Consider the following 23,222-nt stretch of genomic DNA (forward strand, 5'->3'; position numbering starts at 1 on the left):
TAAAAATATTTCATATCTTATAGGGATCATTACAATTATTATTGGTGTATTACATATAACTAGTTTTAACATTTAAACCACGCTTTTGTTTCCTATTGGCATATGTATATTAGGTACCTATTAAAATATAATTCGGGACGTAATCGTTATACGAGTACATGTATAGGTACACATTTTAATATTAATATTTAATTATGTATTATGTACATAACGTTTGTATTATATTGCAAGTATGTGTGTCATATTAATTTTTAGAAATAGGTAGGTAAATAAATAAATAAACCTACCTATTTATAACTCGGTAGGTAATATGTCTTACTAACGGGTAATATTCACTAAATTAATCACGGAATATGACGTTTACTTACAAATAGACGCAATAATTCCATACATGAAAACGCAAGTTCAGACATAATATATTACGAACAATATTAAAATAGGTGACTACTTTTTTTCTTATCAAAGGAAGAATTAATATTTGTCAGATAATATTAAGCAGTATACACTGGGGTAGAAATATTTATCATTTAATGGATTTGAAGACATACTACTGTAATATGGTGATGAGGGTTAGAACTCCAAAACCTTACCAATGCATGTGGTATCATTTTAAACTACTGTAAATATTATATTATGTGATTATAAGACAAAGTATACTTTAGTATATTATAGTCGTTGAATCATATTTATATTATTTTTGTTAACAACATTGTTTCTGTAAGAAATGAACTAACCATGTTATATACTTACTAAAACTAATTACTAATTTTATATGGACATATAGGTAACTATACGAATTTTTACAACTTATTGACAATAAACGTGATCTCACTGATGATTCAATAAAATATATAACATATTATATTATAACCCAGAGGTATTCAAACTTTTTCAGCACGCGGTTCCTTTGGGTGTTCACAATATGTTTACGGCTCCCAAATTATTATGAAAAAATTGAAACAACACACGGATACAATATGAGAGATATGTTATATGGGTGATAATAACTGTGACTTTAGTACTAGAAATAAAACTTCAAATGTTCGAATCGTAAGGTGTGTCGTTTTCATTTCAATAATGAATGCAGATAATATTTATAATAATTATTATACAGGACCTAGGTATGTGATGTTGGTTTTCGGTGCTCTGACGCGGCTCCCTTTGCAAACTCTCGCGACGCACAGTTTGAATACCTCTGTTATAACCTAATATAACATATTATAACTTAATATTATTTTAACATTTTTTCCAAACGCCTAACATGAAAAATTGTTAAGTGAATTTATATGTGTTTAACAATTTTCTCGTCAAATTCCGTAGCGTTACGTTTTCTTGAGCTGAATAATTTTAAAATGCGTCTTGTCTATTATTATATGACCCAGTAATCCGCATAATATGAGGCTTATATTAACATTTCTGGCACTCTAATAATACAGTTGTTTTTAAATATTATAGAAATCAGTAGTCGAATCCCAGTCAATCGTATAACTTTTATTAGAAATCTTTATGTTTTTCTACCATAGTTTTCTATCAAAAGTTTACGAATTTGTTCCCAGCTCAACTGGTGCAGATGACATGTCATTGAATGGTGCATCTGGACGACGATGACAAAACGAGAAAGTGCATAATAATTATGTTACCACAACTCCTCCCCTCCACCTGTTTCGCTATTCCGCAGAAACTTAAACGTATCCGATAAATATTACCAAGTACCAACTAATTGAAGTTTATACGCACACTTTATTAGTGTTTCGTGTCGTAACTAAACCAATATCGTATGCCATAATCAATTAAACGCGTACCCGTTACAGTATATCATATAATTATTTTCGCATTGTTCGGGATCAAGTGTGTTTGAAAATGGGTAATATACGTGCCCACGTCGCATAATATTAAGCCACTTTATGTCGCCGTGATATTATCTGCTAGGAATATTATGTCTATTATATTTCGATGGTGATTGCCACATGTTGCGTATTCAACTATGTTTTGAGCTTTTTAACGAAAGTTTCTATGATAGTGCGATATTAATTATAATAGATTAGTTAACATTATGCTGTTCAAGTTGCACGCGAGTATTGAGTGTATCGAGAACGAAGTACATAATATTTTAATAATAGAAATAAATTATATCACATCGAAAAGTATTTTTAAATTTTACTCAAATTGTAATTGGCTCAGTATAATAATATAACATAATTCAACTGTCATATTTGAGAGAATTCTTATACAATATTTACTTAGATAAAAGTCCTGACAATTTAACAGTTTCAGCACTACTAAAAATGGTAATGCCACTGATAGAATAAATTCGTTTTGAAATAATTATTTTCGCAAAAAAAAAAAAATGAGATATTTTGTACTTATGTACCTAATTACGAGATTGGCACATGTAGAAGGCGTGGAACTACAGACTACCCGGCTGTATTAATTAATTTTGATTAAAACGGAACAGTATTTCTACGATAATCTATACCAGCGGTAATAAAAATATAATAAACGAGTCTTAGTTTATGCTGAATCCCATCCAGTGCAAATTATATATTATGCACGTTTTGTAAATTATCTTTGAGTAAGAGGGCTGCGTGACTTGTCAAAACAATGTTGAAATAGTGTCATTTCTATATTATTTTAAGTACTTATATTTAATATCAATGTCAAGCTCACATTCAGTTGTCTACTTGATCTTAAAATTAGTTTACACGATAAGTTTAAATTACCATACCATGTCAAGCAACTTTCTTTGAACAAACTATATAAATACAATTTAGAGTCAAATGTCTTCACTGTATTACGACAACTATAACGGATAAGCTTAATGGGCATTTAAACGAGAAACAGATTTTTTAGCAATCGTATTTAACACTTTGAAAACTCAGCCATTGGAATAAGCAATTTTTCAAGAATATCAAATATCGACCAAAATCTGTAAATGCTTAAAAGTTTAAACTTACTTATAACTACCAAATGTTTGTATACCATGGCATTTTAATAAATAATATTTAAAGATCTCAGCGTTATGTTTTACACGTGTAATCATGTACCTATTGATCTAATTAAAAAACTAATACAATATCAGCAAAACACGATAAATAAGCAAAATGCTTACGATACTATTATTATGAAATATTATATTACAAAATTATATGACATATATAACTAAAAATGAAATTGGTATGTATCTTTAAATGTTATTTATTGTGTTATACTATCACTGCTTTGATAAAAGTTTAAATTGTATATTATTTTGAAACAATTGCATCTTTTCGTGAAGTTATATATTATAGTAGGTAATTTATTGAATTTGAGATTAGTGAAATTCAGTTCATTTTTATATCACAATAAATGCATATCTATTAAAAACAAAAAATAATTGTTTTTCCCAAAACCAAAATTACGTGAAAAGATACAAGAGTCGATCCAATTAATATTTAATATTGTTATTAAAACATCAGAGTTAATCGGTTTTAAAACTCACAATTTTTTTATTTTTTATGAATTTAAAATGTTATATATAAGAAATTGATTTTTTTCAAACATTTAACCATGATACCTATAATAATTCACCTAGAAAAAGGTATTGAAATAAACATTGAGATTACATTTATTGGCTACTCCAATTATGTTTTTAAATACCATCCCTAAACTAGATTTAAAAAATCAAGATACTCACATTACAATTTATAATTATTGATTAATTATACTTATTTGAAACTGGATTCTCAAAAATAAAACCATACAACTGATTGCTTGATAAAAATTACTACCTATACTAAGAAGTTAAAGAACTGTGAATCGAGGTTTTCTAATAATATATTATTATCTAAAGTATAAACATTAATATACCTACTCGTTATATTATTATGTTGCATACTATTCTATAAGTTTTAATAATTATTCAGATAACAAAATAAAATAAATAAATAACAAGTTAGGCATGAGTAACGCCGATCAATAAAAATATATATATTTAAACTGTCAAAGTTTGTTTTATATTTATTCATAAAACTTTACAAAAAATTTAACACAAATACACCTACTTATTTACAAAAAACAACTTTTAAACATACCTTTTAATTTTAAGTATTCAAAATAATTAACCAAGTTGTTTTTTGCTTGATTTGGAGTTTTTATTGACCATCCAATACTATTTTTAGCTTATTTTAATATTGCTCGATTCTATAATATTCCTATTAAATATGGCAAAAGTATTTCATTAAATACTGTTGAACTTAAAACACGTTTTATAAAAGTTTATTAAATTGTTATTACTTATTTTTAAAAAGTTTTATTTTATAAAATTTTTGAAAAGAATAGATATTAAAAATCAAAGATTAAATTGGAAATCAAACATTGTGTATCTATTTTATAAAATAAGCAATTTTGACTATCAAACTGAATTTTCAAAACAAAATCTGTTAGGCTGTCGTTTTCTAAATATTTTATGTTATGATAGTTTTTATCTGTTACTAATATTATACCTATATATATTTATTTTTTTTATAGGCTTTTTACGAGCCATATAGACTCTTGGCCGCTAAAACTAATTCCTTCCATTGTTCTCTATTGTATGCTTGTTCCCAGTCTCCTCCAATTTCTTCTAATACTTCCTTGACGCTATCCTTCCATCTTTTCCGTGGTCTTCCCCTTGGCCTCTTTCCTCTTATCATATATCTCAATGCTCCTTTCAATACACTTACATCGGCTCGCCACACATGACCTGCCCATTCTATCCACGTCCCTCTGATAAATTGGACCACATCTTCTCTTTTGTAAAGCTGGTATAGTTGGGTGTTGGTTCTTATTTCCCATTTCTGTTCCGTATTGTTGAATACGGGTCCGTAATTTTTTCTAAGAATTTTTCTCTCAAAGAGACGTAGCTTATCATCATCGCCCTTTGTCGTTGCCCATGTGGCACATGCATATGTCAATACAGGGCGAATGTAACTTATGTGCAGAATATTATATTATTATAAATTATTTATATTGAATAGAAAATTAATCAACTTGGTACATCAAAATTTTACACAATGAAAAATCACATTACATTATTACAATATTATGTATCGTTGACGATATTCGGTCAATGACAGATAATTATAATTCAATATCGAGACATGCAGAAATGGCTGTATTTAGTGTTCAACGTTTAGATATTGTTTGTGCCAACGAGCCTTTTAACAAGGTTGTCGTCGGTCAGACGGTCCTCCGGAGCCTGGTGGGAAATAGGTAACACCTTGTAATAATAGCGGACAGTGATTTTATAGTTACAACACAATCGATATATTTTACATATATATAATAAACAACAAAATAAGGGGACGGGGAACACCGCTCTGAGGGAGCACTCAATGTCGGGCGGAACTGCCAGTGAATTCGCTGAACTGCTGGTGGATCGTTGATTGAATGCGGAACGGCTATATCTCGGAACTGAAGACTTCAAGAACACGTGAGTGACGGGAAGCACCGGAACGTCTCACACGCGGATCAACGTCGAGTTGTATACCGGAACGTTAGATAATAACTTCGGTCGAGAGCTCGATGAGGACGACGGATAAATCGATCGGATTTATAATATGCTAATATAGCAATAGCAAAAGAGCAGTAATTTAGTAGTGTGCGCACACTTTTGGCAAGATGGCCGTTAACACGAGAGCACGTGAATAATATGCAACGGCGAACGGAACAAAACCACACACACCAAAACGACGTAAACAACGCGACAACCGTTGGCGGCGGCGTACGCGTCGTTGCCCGGACCAGGGCGACGGACACGTCAGTGCTGCCAACAACGCGAGTGACCGAGCGCGGTCAGTTATCATACCCATGTCCAAGACCGGCGGTAATCAATTTTGGACAAAAGGATCGAACATACTCCCCCTTGCAAGTACCCGTTTCCTTGCAAAGCGAGTTCGATTTTTCGGAGCTGAAAGGTGGGCTATTGAGCCGGTGTACGGAGCAGTAAAAACGGAGCGGTTTAAGTTAAACAATTTAACCGTTTAATGGAGCAGCTTGAACAGTTGAGCGGAGCAGCTTGAGCAGTTGAGCGGAGCAGCTTGAGTAGTGGTAGAACGGAGCAGTCGAGCAGAGCAGTTGAACGGAGCAGTTAAACATGGATTGAGCAGCGCAGTGGAATTGAGCGGTTGAGCAGATGAGCGGAGCAGCTACCAACAGAGCGATGAACGGGATTTCACAAAGGGACAACATTGGTCGTTGACCATTACAATATTAATAGATCAATTAATATAGCAAACAATAAATATTAAATATTAAATAAACATAGAATAATACATAATATGTCTGAGCATGAGCGTAGGAACGATCGTTAATTATCACAAAGTCCAATAGGAACTATAACATTTTTTTTTTTTTTCTCATCTATATATATATACAACACAATATATAAAAACAACCATTGCTCATTAAACAATCTTAATACCTAAAAAACTAACATCTACTACTACCAAGATCCCGGAAGCCGAGCAGCCGACGAGACCCATGGTAGCAGAGGTGATGGAACCACCGATGAGCAACAACACCACGAACATAGTCATAGCAAAATAGGTATATAAGGTGTAAATAAGAATGGATTCAACAATTTTGTCTATGGATCAGTAGGCAAAGGCACCAGCTTCACCACTGGTCTAGTAAGTATTCCTTGACTAGTGAGGACTTTGGCCACACGTACTATTTGGTCTGGTCCCGGGTACACTTCAACAATTCTACCTAAGGGCCAGGAGAGGGGCGGAGCATCACCAGTTTTCACTACCACCATAGTGCCGACTTTCAGGTTATCACCTGACTTGACCCACTTTCCACGAGCTTGAAGAGTGTTTAAGTATTCTTGCGACCAACGTCGCCAGAACGAACGGAACGACTGCTGGATAAGCTTCCAGCGGGTCTGGACTGACCTTTGCGAATCGGGACTCTCCGATTCTGGTATCGCCAACAACGGTCTACCAATCAGGAAATGGCCCGGAGTCAAACATTCCAGGTCATTCGGATCAGAAGACGCAGGAACAAGCGGACGAGAATTCAAAGCAGCTTCTACCCTACACAGCACAGTAGAAAACTCCTCTAACGTCCAAATCTGAGACGCCATCGTACGTAAAAGCAACGACTTAGCAGACTTCACGGCGGCCTCCCAAACCCCACCAAAATGGGGAGCACCAGGGGGATTGAAATGCCACTCGCACGGCACATGACCTGAGATCTTATCTCTTTGGTCTGGGTGGTTGATCAACCGACGTAACTGTTTTGCTGCACCAACAAAATTAGTGCCACAGTCCGAATATATTGACGAAGGTAGGCCACGACGAGCAACGAACCTATCTAACGTCAACAAAAACGCATCTGTCGACAGAGCAGTAACTGACTCCAAATGTACCGCCTTGGTAGTCATGCACACAAAAACAGCAATATATACCTTACATATACGAGCCTTACGGAGACTTAGCTCTTTCATCTGCAGAGGTCCCGCATAGTCAACGCCAACAACAGAGAACGGATGAGCTTCCTGAACTCGGAACCCCGGCAGATCTGCCATCGGAGGTTGAGGGTGGACTGTTGCTACTCGCACGCAGACTGTACATTTTCGGATCACGCGATGGACAATCAAACGAATGTTAACAATCCAGAATCGTCTCGATATTATTGCCGTAAGTAACCGAGGACTAGCATGACAGGCATAACGATGCCAGTGTCTAGCAATGAGCATTGCAAGGTGCGATTCTTTGGGTATCAAAATAGGATGAACTCTACGCTGAGACAAATTAGAATTATTAAGCCGACCTCCTACACGGATTACTCCAACAGAGTCTATGAAAGGGGAAAGTCGAGCCAACGACCTATGTTTGATCTCTCCACCGTTAGTTAAGCATTCGACCAATTCACGCAAGAAGTTCACCTGTGCACATTTGACAACAGCAATCAAGGCAGCGTCTAACTCCGATTGTTGCAGAAAACCAGTTTGGACATCTTTCCTTTGACATCTGAACACGAAACGACGTAATCGAGCTACTACTCGAATCATGTTATCAAATGAAGAAAATCGAGCAAACCATTCAGAGGCCGATTGAACTTGTGTCAACAAACACACCTGCTTGACTTCCGGTAGCTGATCTAAAGCTAGATTCACGACTTCCTTTGGCCAATTTTCGACTGGAGTTGTTAAAAACTCAGGTCCTTTCCAGTAAATAGCTGCCTTCACGAGATCTGAAGGACGAAGACCCCTTGAACAACAATCAGCTGGATTTTTGTCTGAGCTGACATGAAACCACTGACAATCGGGAACTGTTGACTTGATCTGATGAACTCTATTTGACACAAATGTCTTGAACGATGAGTGAGGGTTACTCAACCATGCGAGCACAATGGTTGAATCCGACCACGCAAACACTTCATTGATCACCAACTGGTTCTCTAAGATTCGTCTCAATCTGCACAGCCACAGCGCCAACAGCACTGCTCCACAAAGTTCTAGTCTCGGGATAGTCACGGCCTTCATCGGGGCTAACTTGGTCTTAGACCCAATAAGATATACATGCGTACCTCCTGACGGATCAGTCACACGAAGGTAAGCAACAGCAGCATATCCTTTCCCTGAAGCGTCACAAAAACCACACCACTCATAATTGCATCCGGCAGAACAACCGATATAGCGAGGGATCTCGATTCCCGTGAGCCATCCTAACGAGTGATAAAAATCAGTCCACTCTTCAGCCAAGTCTGCCGGGAGCTGCTCATCCCATCCGATGTGTGCGAGCCACACACGCTGCATAAACGCCTTAGCATAAAAGATCGACGGTGCGAGTAAACCTAGTGGATCGAAGATCCTAGCAATCATAGAGAGTACACCGCGCTTAGTTAAAATCATTTTAAAGTTGTTTGTGTTGAATGAGAAGTAGTCCTTTCCATGATTCCAACGCATACCTAGCACCTGTGATGCATCGTCCTGGTCGAAGGTCAAGGGAGCTCTTGAACAATCTTCCGCTGGTATATGAGACAATAAATCCGGATTATTGCTGGCCCACTTCTTCAGTTGTAAGCCGGATCTGGCGAACGTCTTAATCAAGTCGGACTGGAGCATTTTAGCAGCGTCCAACGAATCTGTCCCAACACAGATGTCGTCCATGTATGTTTGGTTGTATAATACGGCCTTGACTTCTGGAAGAGCTTCGCAGTCGTTGTCAGCAATAAACCGAAGAACTCGTAAGGCGAGATAGGGAGCACTATTCACCCCGTAAGTAACGGTATTGAGGGTATACTCTTTCACCGACACCTGCGGGGAATCCCTCCAAAGGATATACTGGTATCCCCGGTATTGCGGTAAGACTTCGATCTGCCGATACATCTTGCATATATCTGTAGTGAATGCAACCTTATGCATCCGGAATCCGACCAAGACATCAACAATATCCTGTTGCAACTTCGGACCAACCAACAAACATTGATTGAGAGAGATCCCGGAATGACATTTGGCGGACGCATCAAAGACCACGCGCAACTTGAGTTCATCCCCCTCGACCTTCCGTACGGCATGATGAGGGATAAAGTACTGACCTTCGCCTTCAGCGAGAGACATGTGACCCAGCTCCTCGTATTCGGTCATAAACTTACAATAAGCTCTGTGCAAGATCTTATCCGCAGACAACTTCTTTTCCAAGTTTAAGAAACGGTTAAGAGCGACCTGTCGAGAACCCGGAAAAGCTTCCGATGATCGACCCGAGCGGAAGGGAAGAGGGACAGAAAACCGACCACTAGAATCTCGGACCATCTCGGAGCGGAACAGCTCTTCACATTGACCATTTTCAGTAAATTGAGGCGGAGCGGCCTCAGGTTCTTCAACCAACCAAAACTTCTCGATCATAGTCTCCATCGACGATTCTGAGGAGGCTAACATGGATTGCGCACCTATATCCGGGTGTGCCTGGACAGGGCCAATCAGGACCCAACCAAATATCGAATTATAAACTGAAGGGAACCCTGGACCAAGCGAGCTACTCTGGTTATTCCAAATCTGTGGAAATATATCAGCGCCAATAAGTAATTCAACCGGAGCAGGTTTGTCGAAATATGGATCGGCAAGCGACAAGTGACTACATCTTGCCCGAACCTGACTTGGCAACTGTCGGGCCGGCATATCGGAAGTGATCGAGGAGAGCACCCAAGGTCTCACTTGGATGGCCGGAGTAATCTTGTCACGAGGCTGGATCGTCAGCTGGACCACACCCTGCACATCCGGAACCCTTTGCCCTGACAGTCCAGTGACAGGTACCGTCCAACGCGACAGCTGTAATCCCAACCTATCACAACAGGCAGAAGTGATCGCGCTTATTTGCGACGCGGAATCTATTAGAACACGAACAGAACGGCAGATCCCGACGGTATCTCGAGCATGTACCACAGCAGTTCCTAACAGTACTGTAGGAGTGGGTTGCCGACCTAGCAGAGCAGCTGGCGGACTAATCTTCTTCGGGTTAGGTTCCCTATGAAGTAGTGCATGATGGCGTCGCTTACAGACAGAGCAAGAGGAAGGACACTTGAAAGACATGTGACCTTCACCGAAACAGACCATGCATAGGCGATGAGTGCATATGACCTTATACCGCTCATCAACCGATAACGCTTTGAAAGTTAAACATTCGGCTAGCGGGTGAGCACCCGAACACACAGCACATTTTAACGATGCAGGTTTCGACGAGGACACTAACGCAATCTTTCCTTCACGCCGAGGAACACTATTTTTGCTGTGCACAGGAGGTTTGGACGAGCTTCCAGCCTGCTGTGCGCCGGCATTTTCAATGACCTGCATCCTCATTTTAACAAATTTGATCACGTTGTGTATGGACGGATATTCTTCGGTGTTCTCAGTCTCAAACAAACGCCTCGAAGACAGAGGTAAACACCTGGCTGCCAAGGAAAATAGCAAAAACGACGACAGGTCTGGAACGTTCAGAGCCTCAAGAATAGCGATATTTTCATCAAAAGTTGCAAGAAAGGCTTGCAGAGCAGCAAATGTTTCAGAAGCGGCGACAGGAGCAGTCAGCAACTTATCAATAATCGACGAGGCAAGCTTACGAGGTCGATCATACCTCTCAACTAATGCGTTCCAGGCTAAGGTATAAGTTTCGTTAGAAACGACGAACCCCTTAACCACATCTTGCGGACCAGCATGAAGACAGCCTAGTAGATAGTAAAACTTTTCAATATTCGATATGTTAGGACGTTGATCAACTAATGCCTTAAACCTGTCCCGAAACGCTGGCCAGTTCTGACATTCACCATCAAAATATGGTAACGGAATATCTGGTAACTTGGATGGTACCAAAGCTCTTTCAACCAGAGGACTAGCACATTCCTTTGCAGTACTAGCAGAGCAACTAGAACTGTCAGTGGTGACCGTATCAGTGACCTGAACGATGGCACCGACGCCAACAACCGGAGTAGACTGAACATTACATAAGGCCTTAGCTTCAATCACCAGAGACCGAGTATTAGTTTCAATATCTAACGAATACTCCCCCAATTGATCTAAATTGGAAAGTATATCTAATAAATTATTGTTTTCTATCTCAAAATTACTCCACAGAGTATCAAGGTCGACAATAGCTATAGCTAGCTGAGCTTGTTTGGACTGATCTGAGGCTGAACTAGTAGCCAACGCGTGGATTTGACGAATCCGAGCTATTAATTGATCCCTACGTAGGATCAGTCGTTCCTTAGCTCTAACGTCACGTTCAGCACCAGCCATATTGCCAAAACCTTGGTAGCTAACAAAATAATAAATTAACAATAATAGTACAGAGCAGTACTAGCTCACTCGTTTAAGTTAACGACACCACTTAACAGTAGGTATGCACAAGGACAAAATCAACAATTAAGAATTATCAACAACGACAGGAGAGCACCCTTTATAATTCTTGCTTAATGTAAAAGTGTAACCGGGTGACCATTCATACAATATGATAACAATACAATTATAATACCTTGATCAAGTTAAATAATTAAACCCAAAAAACATAATATAGTATATTATCATACACTAGTATAGGCTTATAACAAACACATTAATTATATTACTATTAAAATAAATTATTAACCAGCATGTAATAAAATAATAAACAAATGAGCAATTTGCTTAAATATCAATAATGTAGTATGTAATAACTAGACCAGCAGCTAGCGAGCAATACCTATACCTAATATACAAATATTAAGGAATTATATGTCAATTTAACACAAGGAGCACTGTTAACACCACATAAATGTGTATAGCTAAATTAAATGTTGACAGTTAAATTTAAATAATGAAAAGCTGATACTATATCACTCACTCGAGCAGCTATAGTGAATATAATTTAACAATCAGCCCCAAAAATATTAATTTTGCTAATTAGCTATGTCAATAACACATTAATGACTGAGCAGTCATTAAATTAAATAAATATATTGACAAATAGCACCTATACTGAATATATTAACATTGGGAGCACAATGGTAATAATTAGTAATATAAACACCAGTATATGTCACTGCTAACGCAGCCCTAATGGCAGCTCAACGCCACTGACACTAGATGTGACATACAAATAAGATAATAGGAGTAAATGAACAATACACCTTATAACCAAATGCTATAACTACAACCAATAATGCATCACTCACCCGGATCCTGAGTACCAAAGTCTGATGGAACGATCAAACCACGCTCTGCTACCAAATGTTTGTGCCAACGAGCCTTTTAACAAGGTTGTCGTCGGTCACACGGTCCTCCGGAGCCTGGTGGGAAATAGGTAACACCTTGTAATAATAGCGGACAGTGATTTTATAGTTACAACACAATCGATATATTTTACATATATATAATAAACAACAAAATAAGGGGACGGGGAACACCGCTCTGAGGGAGCACTCAATGTCGGGCGGAACTGCCAGTGAATTCGCTGAACTGCTGGTGGATCGTTGATTGAATGCGGAACGGCTATATCTCGGAACTGAAGACTTCAAGAACACGTGAGTGACGGGAAGCACCGGAACGTCTCACACGCGGATCAACGTCGAGTTGTATACCGGAACGTTAGATAATAACTTCGGTCGAGAGCTCGATGAGGACGACGGATAAATCGATCGGATTTATAATATGCTAATATAGCAATAGCAAAAGAGCAGTAATTTAGTAGTGTGCGCACACTTTTGGCAAGATGGCCGTTAACACGAGAGCACGTGAATAATATGCAACGGCGAACGGAACAGAACCACACACACCAAAACGACGTAAACAACGCGACAACCGTTGGCGGCGGCGTACGCGTCGTTGCCCGGACCAGGGCGACGGACACGTCAGTGCTGCCAACAACGCGAGTGACCGAGCGCGGTCAGTTATCATACCCATGTCCAAGACCGGCGGTAATCAATTTTGGACAAAAGGATCGAACAGATATTATACTGTAACACTGCATGTATATTACACCATAATACTATTATTATGCGTTATCTTAGAATAATAAATTAACAAATACATTTTAAACGTAAACATATTTCTAAAATATATTCAGATGCATGTTGTATGTATAGGTCCTGTATTGTTTTGTTGTACGCAAACAAAAGCGTAGGTACATAGTATGTGTAAATTTAACTGAATTGTTGTTTTAGATAATTTTATGTACTCTCAAATGTATGCTTATGAAACTATGGTAAAGTGCAGTAAACTGTTTCCATACAAATCTAATCAAAAAGAAGTAATTTGCAATTAAAAAAAACTACAGAGTATTACATACTAGATTCTGTATAATTATTATTAGTTATATAGAACGGATATTTAATAATTAATTAATAATACCTACAGACTTTTTAAATTCTAAAGATTTCCGAGAACATTATTTTGATTAAAATCAAGAGCCTTATATGACATGACTATAGTGGTTAAAATATATATATATATATATATTATATACCTATGTTTATATTATAATGTGCATATATTTATTGAGTAATCAAAAAATAAGTTACAATATTTTTTTCTAAAATACCTATATAGTGTTTTTAATTTTATTATTCTAAATAATTAACTATCATAGTACATAAAATATGTATTTTCATGGTTACATATTTATATTTTCATGATTATAATATTTAGATCAATGTCACCAATAAAAATAATTCCTTCAGCTTGAGATGACGTTATATAAGTCTTTAGATGACATGTTTTAAATGAAAAATAGAATAGTAGGTAGAACAATACAAACAGTTACAAGATAATAAAAATAGTTTTCACGTGCCATACTAAAATCTAAAACAGAAAAATAGGTACCCAGACAGATATTGTTAAGAAAACAATAAAATTCAAAACAAAAATAGACAATAATGAAGAAATATTATTCAGTCTTTAAAATCTATAGGTACAATTAATTGGTAAAGGGGAAATGTATTGCCGTGGCGTTGCACCTCATTTTCAACCATTATATTATAATTTATTTAATAATAAAGTTGATCCTGGATATTTTATAGAAACTTTTTATTTTTCGTTGAATTTGATCCACTGCTAAAAAAATGTTTGAATGAATACGCTTATTATGTCACAGAACTGACATTTTGCAGGAGAGCTATTTTAAGTTTTAACTTTTTATAAATCCGTTTTACTTAAATAATATTTTGTCAGTTTTGTGTTTTGTTAAGATTAACTTAAACAAAACATTTATGTCGTTTTGTTTTAATATATAAATTTAATCCATGTAAAATTAAATTTTAATTTAAATGAAATTTTTTTATACAATGTGGACTTATAACTATGTGACGAAATATATTTGGATAGGCAGGCACTTATAACATTTGGTGGACTTATATTAATGACTTCTTTAAAACGAATGATCGTAATATTTTATTTTCATAAAACCTTAAAAACCACATGAACAAGGCAAAATAGATTTTCAAAAGCTCTTCAATGTATTCAAATAAAATAAAAAAAACAAATACAATTTTAGGTTAGGTTAGGTTGGTTAGGGTTAAACAATTTATGGAAAAAACAATCAAAGATCAGCTAATTAGTTGTATGATATTTCTTAATAATAATAAAAATATAATTATTTATGTTCATGTGCGTATCTGAGGGAGGGGGGCAAGTTATATAAAATGAAATTACTATAAAAATATTTAAATTCAATTTTTTATTTATCATTTTTTGATAATAACAAAAGAACAATTGTTTATTCAGTTATTCTAGTTATACCGGATTGTGGCTGCTGCCTTCAAACATGAATTTCCACTGCTATTAATATAGCACCAATTTCCTTTTCAATTATACTATTAAAGAGCAAACACTGGAAACTGTTCCTATGTTCCGACATCAAACAGCAGCTGCTGTAGACATCGAAATAGAAAAACAGTAAAGTATTTATTCATCTCGATTGCACTTTGCTGTGGATAACTGATATCAATTAGTATCAATTTAAGTATTGTTGTTTTAAATATGGTGTATGGGTGTATGGTTATAAAACCTAAGTTGTTTGGAAATCATGTATGTGTATACCTAACCGATTTGCTAATTATTAATGATATGATCAGTTTTAACTAACAAAATATATATTATTATTATTTACATCCTGTGAGCTTAAATGCATATAATATTGATTTAGAGAGCTATAGAGACATTAAAGTATTGTGATACATTTGACACAAGTATTAAAGTTATATTACAAATATTTACGTTACCAATTTCAACGGCTACTACCGAAAGATCATTTTCATCATTAAGACGACTTTAAAATTATATACGATCCACTATGTCCGAAGATAGGCTGAATAGTTTAGCAGTTCTTCTTCATATACCCACAAACAGTTACATATTGATATAGATGATGTCATAACTCGATTTTCTAGACAAAAGCCAAGGCAAATGAAAATAGAAGGTGGTCAAAATAAAAAATAAAATAAATGCTTTTTTTTTTTATTAGCTATTAGTATAAAACTATGATAGCTCAACATTTACAATCTATACATTATACAACATAATATAAAATAGATGTTATTCTTCTATTTTTTATATTAATTAATTAATTTTATTGTTAAAATATGTAGCTTCTCCCCGCAATTATGATTTCGCTAGATCCACCTGTTTATGTCATATAATATTAGACATATATTATAAACCTAATATATGATAATATACAAGTAATGAACATTAATTGATCTTCAACGTCAATGTAATCTATTCCGAATTCCAATTTGAATAATTGAGTGTTTGCAATGTCCATTTCAACAATGGATATCTCGAGCTAATCGAAATAGGACTATATTATTCACAATAATTTCATAAACGATTAGGTATGCTTAGTTAAGATAAACATTAGTATAGTAAATTATATTATATTATACTGTCTAGTAAATTCTGGCGTATTTATTAATTTATCCTGTAGTTTATCGACCACGTTGAATAGATGTAATTGTATGATTAATATTATTTATTAACATATTATACACTAAAAATTAAGTTGGGTTCAAGCACAACCTTAGCGACTATGAGTTTAGGTCCACTGGAAGTCATCCATTTTGTTCTTTCCTGGAATGGCGTTAGGTAATCCTTCATACACCTGGTCGATAACTGTTGCATGAACTACACAACTCATAGCTATCTCGACAATGTATTATTGGGACGTCTCTCTCGGTCGGTTAGCGAATTTAATAAGAATGGGATGAGAATGGATAAGTCAAAAGGATGTGAGAACAACGGAGTTAAAGGTCATGATTTAAAATTGCCTCTACACATATTAATATAGTGTTTAATTCTTCAAAATTAAGTGAGACATTGCCTAGATTATGATACAAATGCATTTTCAGCGACTTCACAGCCACTTCCTAAAGGCCACCGAAATATAATGACCTCAGCGGTCTAAAGTGCCATTGAATGCTTTATTCGGATAATGTTTCCTGAATACGGCGCTCCTGATGTTCAGTAGATTGAAAAAGTAATTGTAATTTTTGGAGTTGACGGTTGGCTCCCACGAAATTCATTGCATTAAATGTCCATGCATAATCTATGTCTATCACAGAACCGTTGCAACGAATTGAAAAACGCTTGAGTGGTCAGGTCACCTAATAATTCTATGTGCTCCGCTGTAGTAATAAAGCAAACAAATAAGCACGCATATGCCTTATTCAATGGGGCATTCCACCTTAAACTGGACTTGATGATAAATGGACTCGCAAAATCTACATCTTGTTTTTTGAATGACCGTGTAGGCCGTACACGAAACTTTGGAAGATCACCCATGATAGGCTGTTCGACAGCAGGTATATATTTAAAACATTTTACGCTTATACTCAATTTTTCGTCCATTAAGTGGCCAGTATTTTTTTTTTTTTTTTTATTAAACAACTATCCGCGGCGTCTATGGCCATTGGATGTAACAGTACATTATATATTAGTATATTTACATATTACATTAATATTTAAAAAGATATACAAAGTGATTTAGTATTTAAAACAAGACAAAGTAGTAATAATTAGGAGTTAAGTGAATAGTATTATTTACAATTTACAGTTTGTTTATAAGATTCGTTTGTCTGAGAAATAGTATGATCTTGTGTATATTGTTGGGGTCTGGGTTGAGTGCTTCAGCAAGGTGGTTGGATATTTGATATAGCCTTCTTTCTTTGTCGTATATTCTGCATTCGGTTAAGATATGTTTCACAGTAAGTAGTGTTCCGCAACATGTGCAAACTGGGGGGTCTTCCTTCTTCATTAAGTGGGAGTGTGTAAGGTGTGTGTGGCCAATTCTGAGACGGTTTATAGAGGTCTCGTGTTTTCTTGAGATGTTATCTGGAGAAGGATACGGTAAGGCGGATCTCTTGATTTCGTTCAGTTTGGTTGACAATGGCCAGTATTGTTTACTAACCGTGTATAATATAGCCTGTAGGCCACCATGCATTATTCTATTGTGTTAATGTTTAAATATTAATTTGTGAAAACATTTTTCGCCGGCAAATTATCGAACGCTGTTGCGATTTATTTAGAGTGCGTTTTCTAGACGACCGCCCATCCTGATTAAATTATTTTTATCTAAAAACGGACGTAGGCATAGTAATACACTTTCAGGGCTTACTTGCCCTGATTTACTTAGGTCCTTAATCTCGTCTGCGAAGTTATTATAGCTTGTACTAACCTAATAATACTATCTACGGCCTTGTCGAGTTCATCTGCCCGAAGCGCATCAATTAATTTTCCTTTTTTCGACGCATTACACATAAATCGTCGGCAAAATGCAATAGTGCGTATTAATTGCATTAGAGACGAGTACCTTCCTATGATTGACAATTCGTACCTAACTGTGATTACATGAGATACTGTTATCGCTTACAATAAAACTTCGTTCGCTTTACTATAGATATTATTTTCTTTTGGCCAATCAGAAACATCCTTGTGCAACCATATAAACCCCTTAGCTCGATCGAAGGACCATATTATGTTTAGTTCATGTTACATTATTTAGGCACCTACTCATAAAACCAATAATAAGGGAATTATCTTCTTTAGATAAAGATTTATTTAGTTAATGCAAATATAACTTCATTACATGACTATTAAACTCGAAAGGTCAGACGATGCACTCTGCTTCACGGTACTATATCAACTAAAAAACTCATAATGAATTTCGCAGTTACATACAGGCCGGTGTCCGTGCCAATTACCGATAACAGTAATACACATAATAATAATAATGATATCTATATTGTACCAACATTTCTATTTATCTATCGTTCATAAATATTATAAATATCTATTGACATTCGAATATGGGTATTCAAGTATTTTTTTTTTTTTTATATATTACAGCGTAAAAACAGAAACAACTGAATATTCTTGTTAGTTGAAAAATTCATGACGCAAAAAACATAATGTGCTATGAAGTAAATTAATGAGAATTCCTTACGAAACTAATTCAAACTAATTAAAAGTATACCATGTATGTAATCGTAGGTATAATGATATTATTATTTGTTTATAATACTAAAACGACTATTTAGCGAGAATTGCACGTAAAATCTAAATTGAGAGAAAACGAAGTAATATTGTACATTATTCTACCACTGTGGCTAGTTGAACAGACCAACGCAATATTCATGTACTGAATAATAAAGGCGAAACCGAGGCTCAGAAATACATTAACAGCAGTGTTTAATCTAGAGTTCGTCTCTACAACTTTAGTTGTACTGCAAATGGCGTTATTTTGCTACTACTATAATCGCATCTATGGCCACCACGGCGCTGACAGTGCAAACAGCTGATAACAAATATTCAAACGCACTAGTGTTATACAAATAATTCTAATTTGAAGTACAGTAATTATAATAATAATATTTTACTATATCCAATAATATTATCGTGATTGTATAGTGAAACTTTATAATATATTATGTACTTCCATAAAAAAAACTGATAACGTCGTAGGTAGTGTACTTTGAATTTATAACGAAACAATATTGCTAAAAACGTTTTGCTTTGAAATATACAACATGTTTTATACTACCAAGTATTAATGTTTAGGTATTACAATATATTCACACGTCAAATACTTTGGAGTATAATTGATTTTAGCTTTATAGTGAAATTCATTAAAAATATATACATAAATAAATTTAAGTGCCCAAATTTGAATTTCAATTTTAAAGTAATTTATTATAACAAATAATTACAACAGATTAGTTATTGTTTATATAATAATGTTTATTCTTGAGTCAAATTATGTTAATATTTATTTTAAAGTGCTTTGCTTTTCAAATATTTATATAGGTATTCTATGTAACCATATTCCGATGTTTCAGTTGAAAATGACGTAAGATCCTACTAATTATGTATACGAGTTTAAAAATAAAAAATAAAAATTTAAACAATCGAATGCAGTGAGAAACTGCACGTTTTTAATGTTACAACTACAACCCTTGATATTGTTGGACTCGAATCCGTTTCAAACTAATAATTCTCGCCGCGTCGTTTAAATTAACTGTACAGTGGTAGGTAGTTGTCAGAACGACGGGACGTATTATTGTTAGTTTCGTAAATTTAACGCGTTCAAAACCGCAGCCCCAGCACATAATGAATTGTGCACGAGGAGAGAATATAATAATGTGTTCGTACACAATATGACAGGTGTGCTCGGAGACCTTATTCTAAAGTGTGGGCAAGTATAATATTTGTATTACACGATTTGCAAGACTTTATAATATTTCGGGGAACTAGTACGTCGTCGTGACACACTATACACGCACGTCATGCGTGTGCCAGTACACTCTAAAATCAATTTTTACACTGTAATCGGCGAGAGGGGGTAGGGAGCAGTTCTCGTTATTGTTTTTTGTTCATGATTAGTGATTATCTGTCTACTTACTCCAGTGACGATACGATAACGCGTCGAGAAAATCTCAACTAGCCATCGTCCATTCTGATCCACCAAAACGCTACAGCGACGGTATTTTGTTATACGAAAGCGGTTTCGTTTTAATTACAACGCTAGAGCAGTAGTACTAGTGCCGCAAAGGGGTGGATTATTGTCAAGCCCTCTCTCGTACCGTTATTAATTATTTATCCGCCAATTACTCTTTGTCCTATAATTACCTATTATCATTTTACAGATATTATACGATTGCTAGAAAAAAAAAATGATTTAAAAAATAAACACGAAATTGATATATTGATACACTAGAATAAAGTTTAATAAGAAAATACGTACAATTATATAATAATATGTAATAAATTATAATATAATGCCATGGTGAAATTCGATACCAGTATGATCGTAATATAATATTGTCTATTGATTTATAATATACAATTAGTTCTCAATTTTCGTGAGTTTTATAAATAACAACTTCAATATCATGAAAGAATGATTTTATTTTTTCAACGGTATGTATTAAATTATTTTTATTCGATGTCAATATTGATCACAATCGTTTCATTGTATTTACAATATAGGTATAAGTGACTATAGTCGATCAACGACTATTGGATTTAACAATGAGAAAGTACTCACAAGCAACAAGTATTCAATTTATCGATTTGTTAAAATATTTAATAATTTTCTCCCTTCGTATTATAATGTAATACATTTAGTGTTTTAAGACAGTTCTAATAAAATATCCATATATATATATATATATATTAAGCCCATTCAAGACTTTTGAAATATGAAATATTCTCATCCTGATATATTTTGTTGAACTTCTTTTCTTTCTTAAGTTAAAAATTTAAATTTGTACATAAGAATGAATTCATTTTTCTCCGTATTATTTTGGCTTTGGATACGGGATAGTGGTGTTGTGGCATGGAGGTGGTTTAGAGTTGGTCGGGAAATGCGCAGTTGATAAAAATCTTTAGAATAGGCTCTGACTCTGAGTCAGTTTAATGTTTTGCGGTAACGGATACGCACTTTAATAATAATTTATTTCGTACAAGACGACACGACCAAGTAACGAATGCGAATAATATAAGACTGAAACACGTTGCAATTTATCATATACCGGTATTCCGGCTAGTTATATGAGGAAATACAGGGCCATGAAAGTAAAATAATATTATAAGGTATATACGATGTTTAATCTACTCGTTTAACCTTTATGTGACTGAAAAAGTACCCAGGTAACTTTTTAGTTTTTAAATTTATTTTTCTCTTAAATTTTTAGTATGCGTGTTTTTTAATTCCATGACATCTTTCAATAATATATACAGCTAGTTTACGAAATTATATTTTTTAATTGAAAAATGTTTAATTTTTGAACTAAAAAAATTTTTACTTTTTATACGTCTTAAGGACGTAGTAGACACCCGGGTGCCTCTATATATTTTATACAAATTAAGATTTGATTTACATAAATAAAAAGTTTTTTCTTGTTTGATTATCATTTTTATTGTATTTAACTTTTACTTTTGTATGTCCTCTATAAGGAAAAAGTTTTTCATCTACTGTTATATTTTTTTTGTAAGTTGTGGTTGAGCATTGTCCAAATAATTGGCGCAGCTTTGTCTGTAGTTATACGTATATTACACGTGTTTACATTATCAAAAAGAATAAACCTCAGCAACATTTTAAATCGATATCGAGGCATATGAGCACGAATAAGAGGTAACGAGTCGAATTTCCCCACTTCTGATATGAGTTCTTTATTAGATCGATGTACACCAGATACAAGAAGGATTGCTAAGAATGCATAAAATTCTTCTTCAGTAAATGGTTTGAATGTTTTTGTTGGTGGTTGACTAATTACTGAAAATTTGTCTGTTAGTTTTTTGTTTTAATCTTCTGTAACTTGTTGTCCTTTTATTTTGGTTTCTCTCAAGATTATGTCACGCATTTTTTTTTGTCATGATAGATTTGAATATCTTTTTTGCGGTAAATAATGCTGTGGAACTTGATGGTCCAGGTTTTTGGCAGAAAATATTACGAGAACTTGTTTGAGCTTGAGGAAATGGTACATAATACCACTGAGTACCATCTTTACCAAATCTAGACATAATATTTATAGATTCATCTTCGTTGCTCTCATCTGAATCAAACTCTTCATTGTAATTGAACACATGCTCTACATCTGATTCTTCATTTTCAATATCTGATGGCTTGGGAAAATATTCGTCTTCATCAGATGTGTGATATATTTTAGCTTCAGAACCAGATTCCGAAATATTTATCTTATTTCATCAGACAGTAATCTTTAAAAAAATATAAAAAGGATATTGAGCATAATATATTATAATATAACATCGTTATACTGTGCATATTATGATATTTTATAATTAAAATAATTCATATCAATATATATTATGTATTTATTTTGTATTACCCAATGTATTTCTGTCAAACTAATTATAGGAATTTATTTATATTTCAAACAATACAATAATAATGAATTAAATATAAAATAATATAAAACAATTATATCATATTATATTTTACAGTTTCTAAAACTTATATTTGTAAAATACATGTTTGATAATGTTTCTAAATATTGTTATAACTTACTTAGATCTCCGTGGTCTTGCCGAACGACGTTGGTTACTAGCTTAACAATCAGTCATATTATTTCGTATAATTCACTAATAAACAGTGTTCGGATTAGATAAGTATTTTTCTATCTAGATAAAGATAAAGATGATGCAACTGAAAAGTATCTAAATAGAGATGAAAGATGACTAAACTCATATTCATCTAGATAAAGATAAAGATAGATATTTT

General features: G+C 34.5%; 2 protein-coding genes across 3 annotated transcripts in view; both read right to left on the minus strand.

Annotated features, from left to right (window-relative positions):
* Positions 1 to 23,222, minus strand: part of LOC107167771 (tyrosine-protein kinase receptor-like) — a 409,135-nt gene that overhangs the window by 235,215 nt on the left and 150,698 nt on the right. The gene's annotated exons all lie outside the window — the stretch shown is intronic.
* On the minus strand, positions 6,605 to 11,752 carry LOC149062478 (uncharacterized). Its single transcript, XM_089221868.1, has one exon. It carries the CDS (start codon positions 11,750 to 11,752, stop codon positions 6,605 to 6,607), a length of 5,148 nt encoding a protein of 1,715 aa, XP_089077994.1.

The sequence above is a fragment of the Diuraphis noxia genome, unplaced genomic scaffold (assembly GCF_037042655.1).
Source record: "Diuraphis noxia isolate RWA-SAM2 unplaced genomic scaffold, SU_Dnox_SAM2 contig0001, whole genome shotgun sequence".
NCBI lineage: Eukaryota > Metazoa > Arthropoda > Insecta > Hemiptera > Aphididae > Diuraphis > Diuraphis noxia.

Excerpts from the sequence above, each read along its gene's own strand:
- LOC149062478 (XM_089221868.1), bottom strand. The coding sequence starts at position 11,752 with ATGGCTGGTGCTGAACGTGACGTTAGAGCTAAGGAACGACTGATCCTA.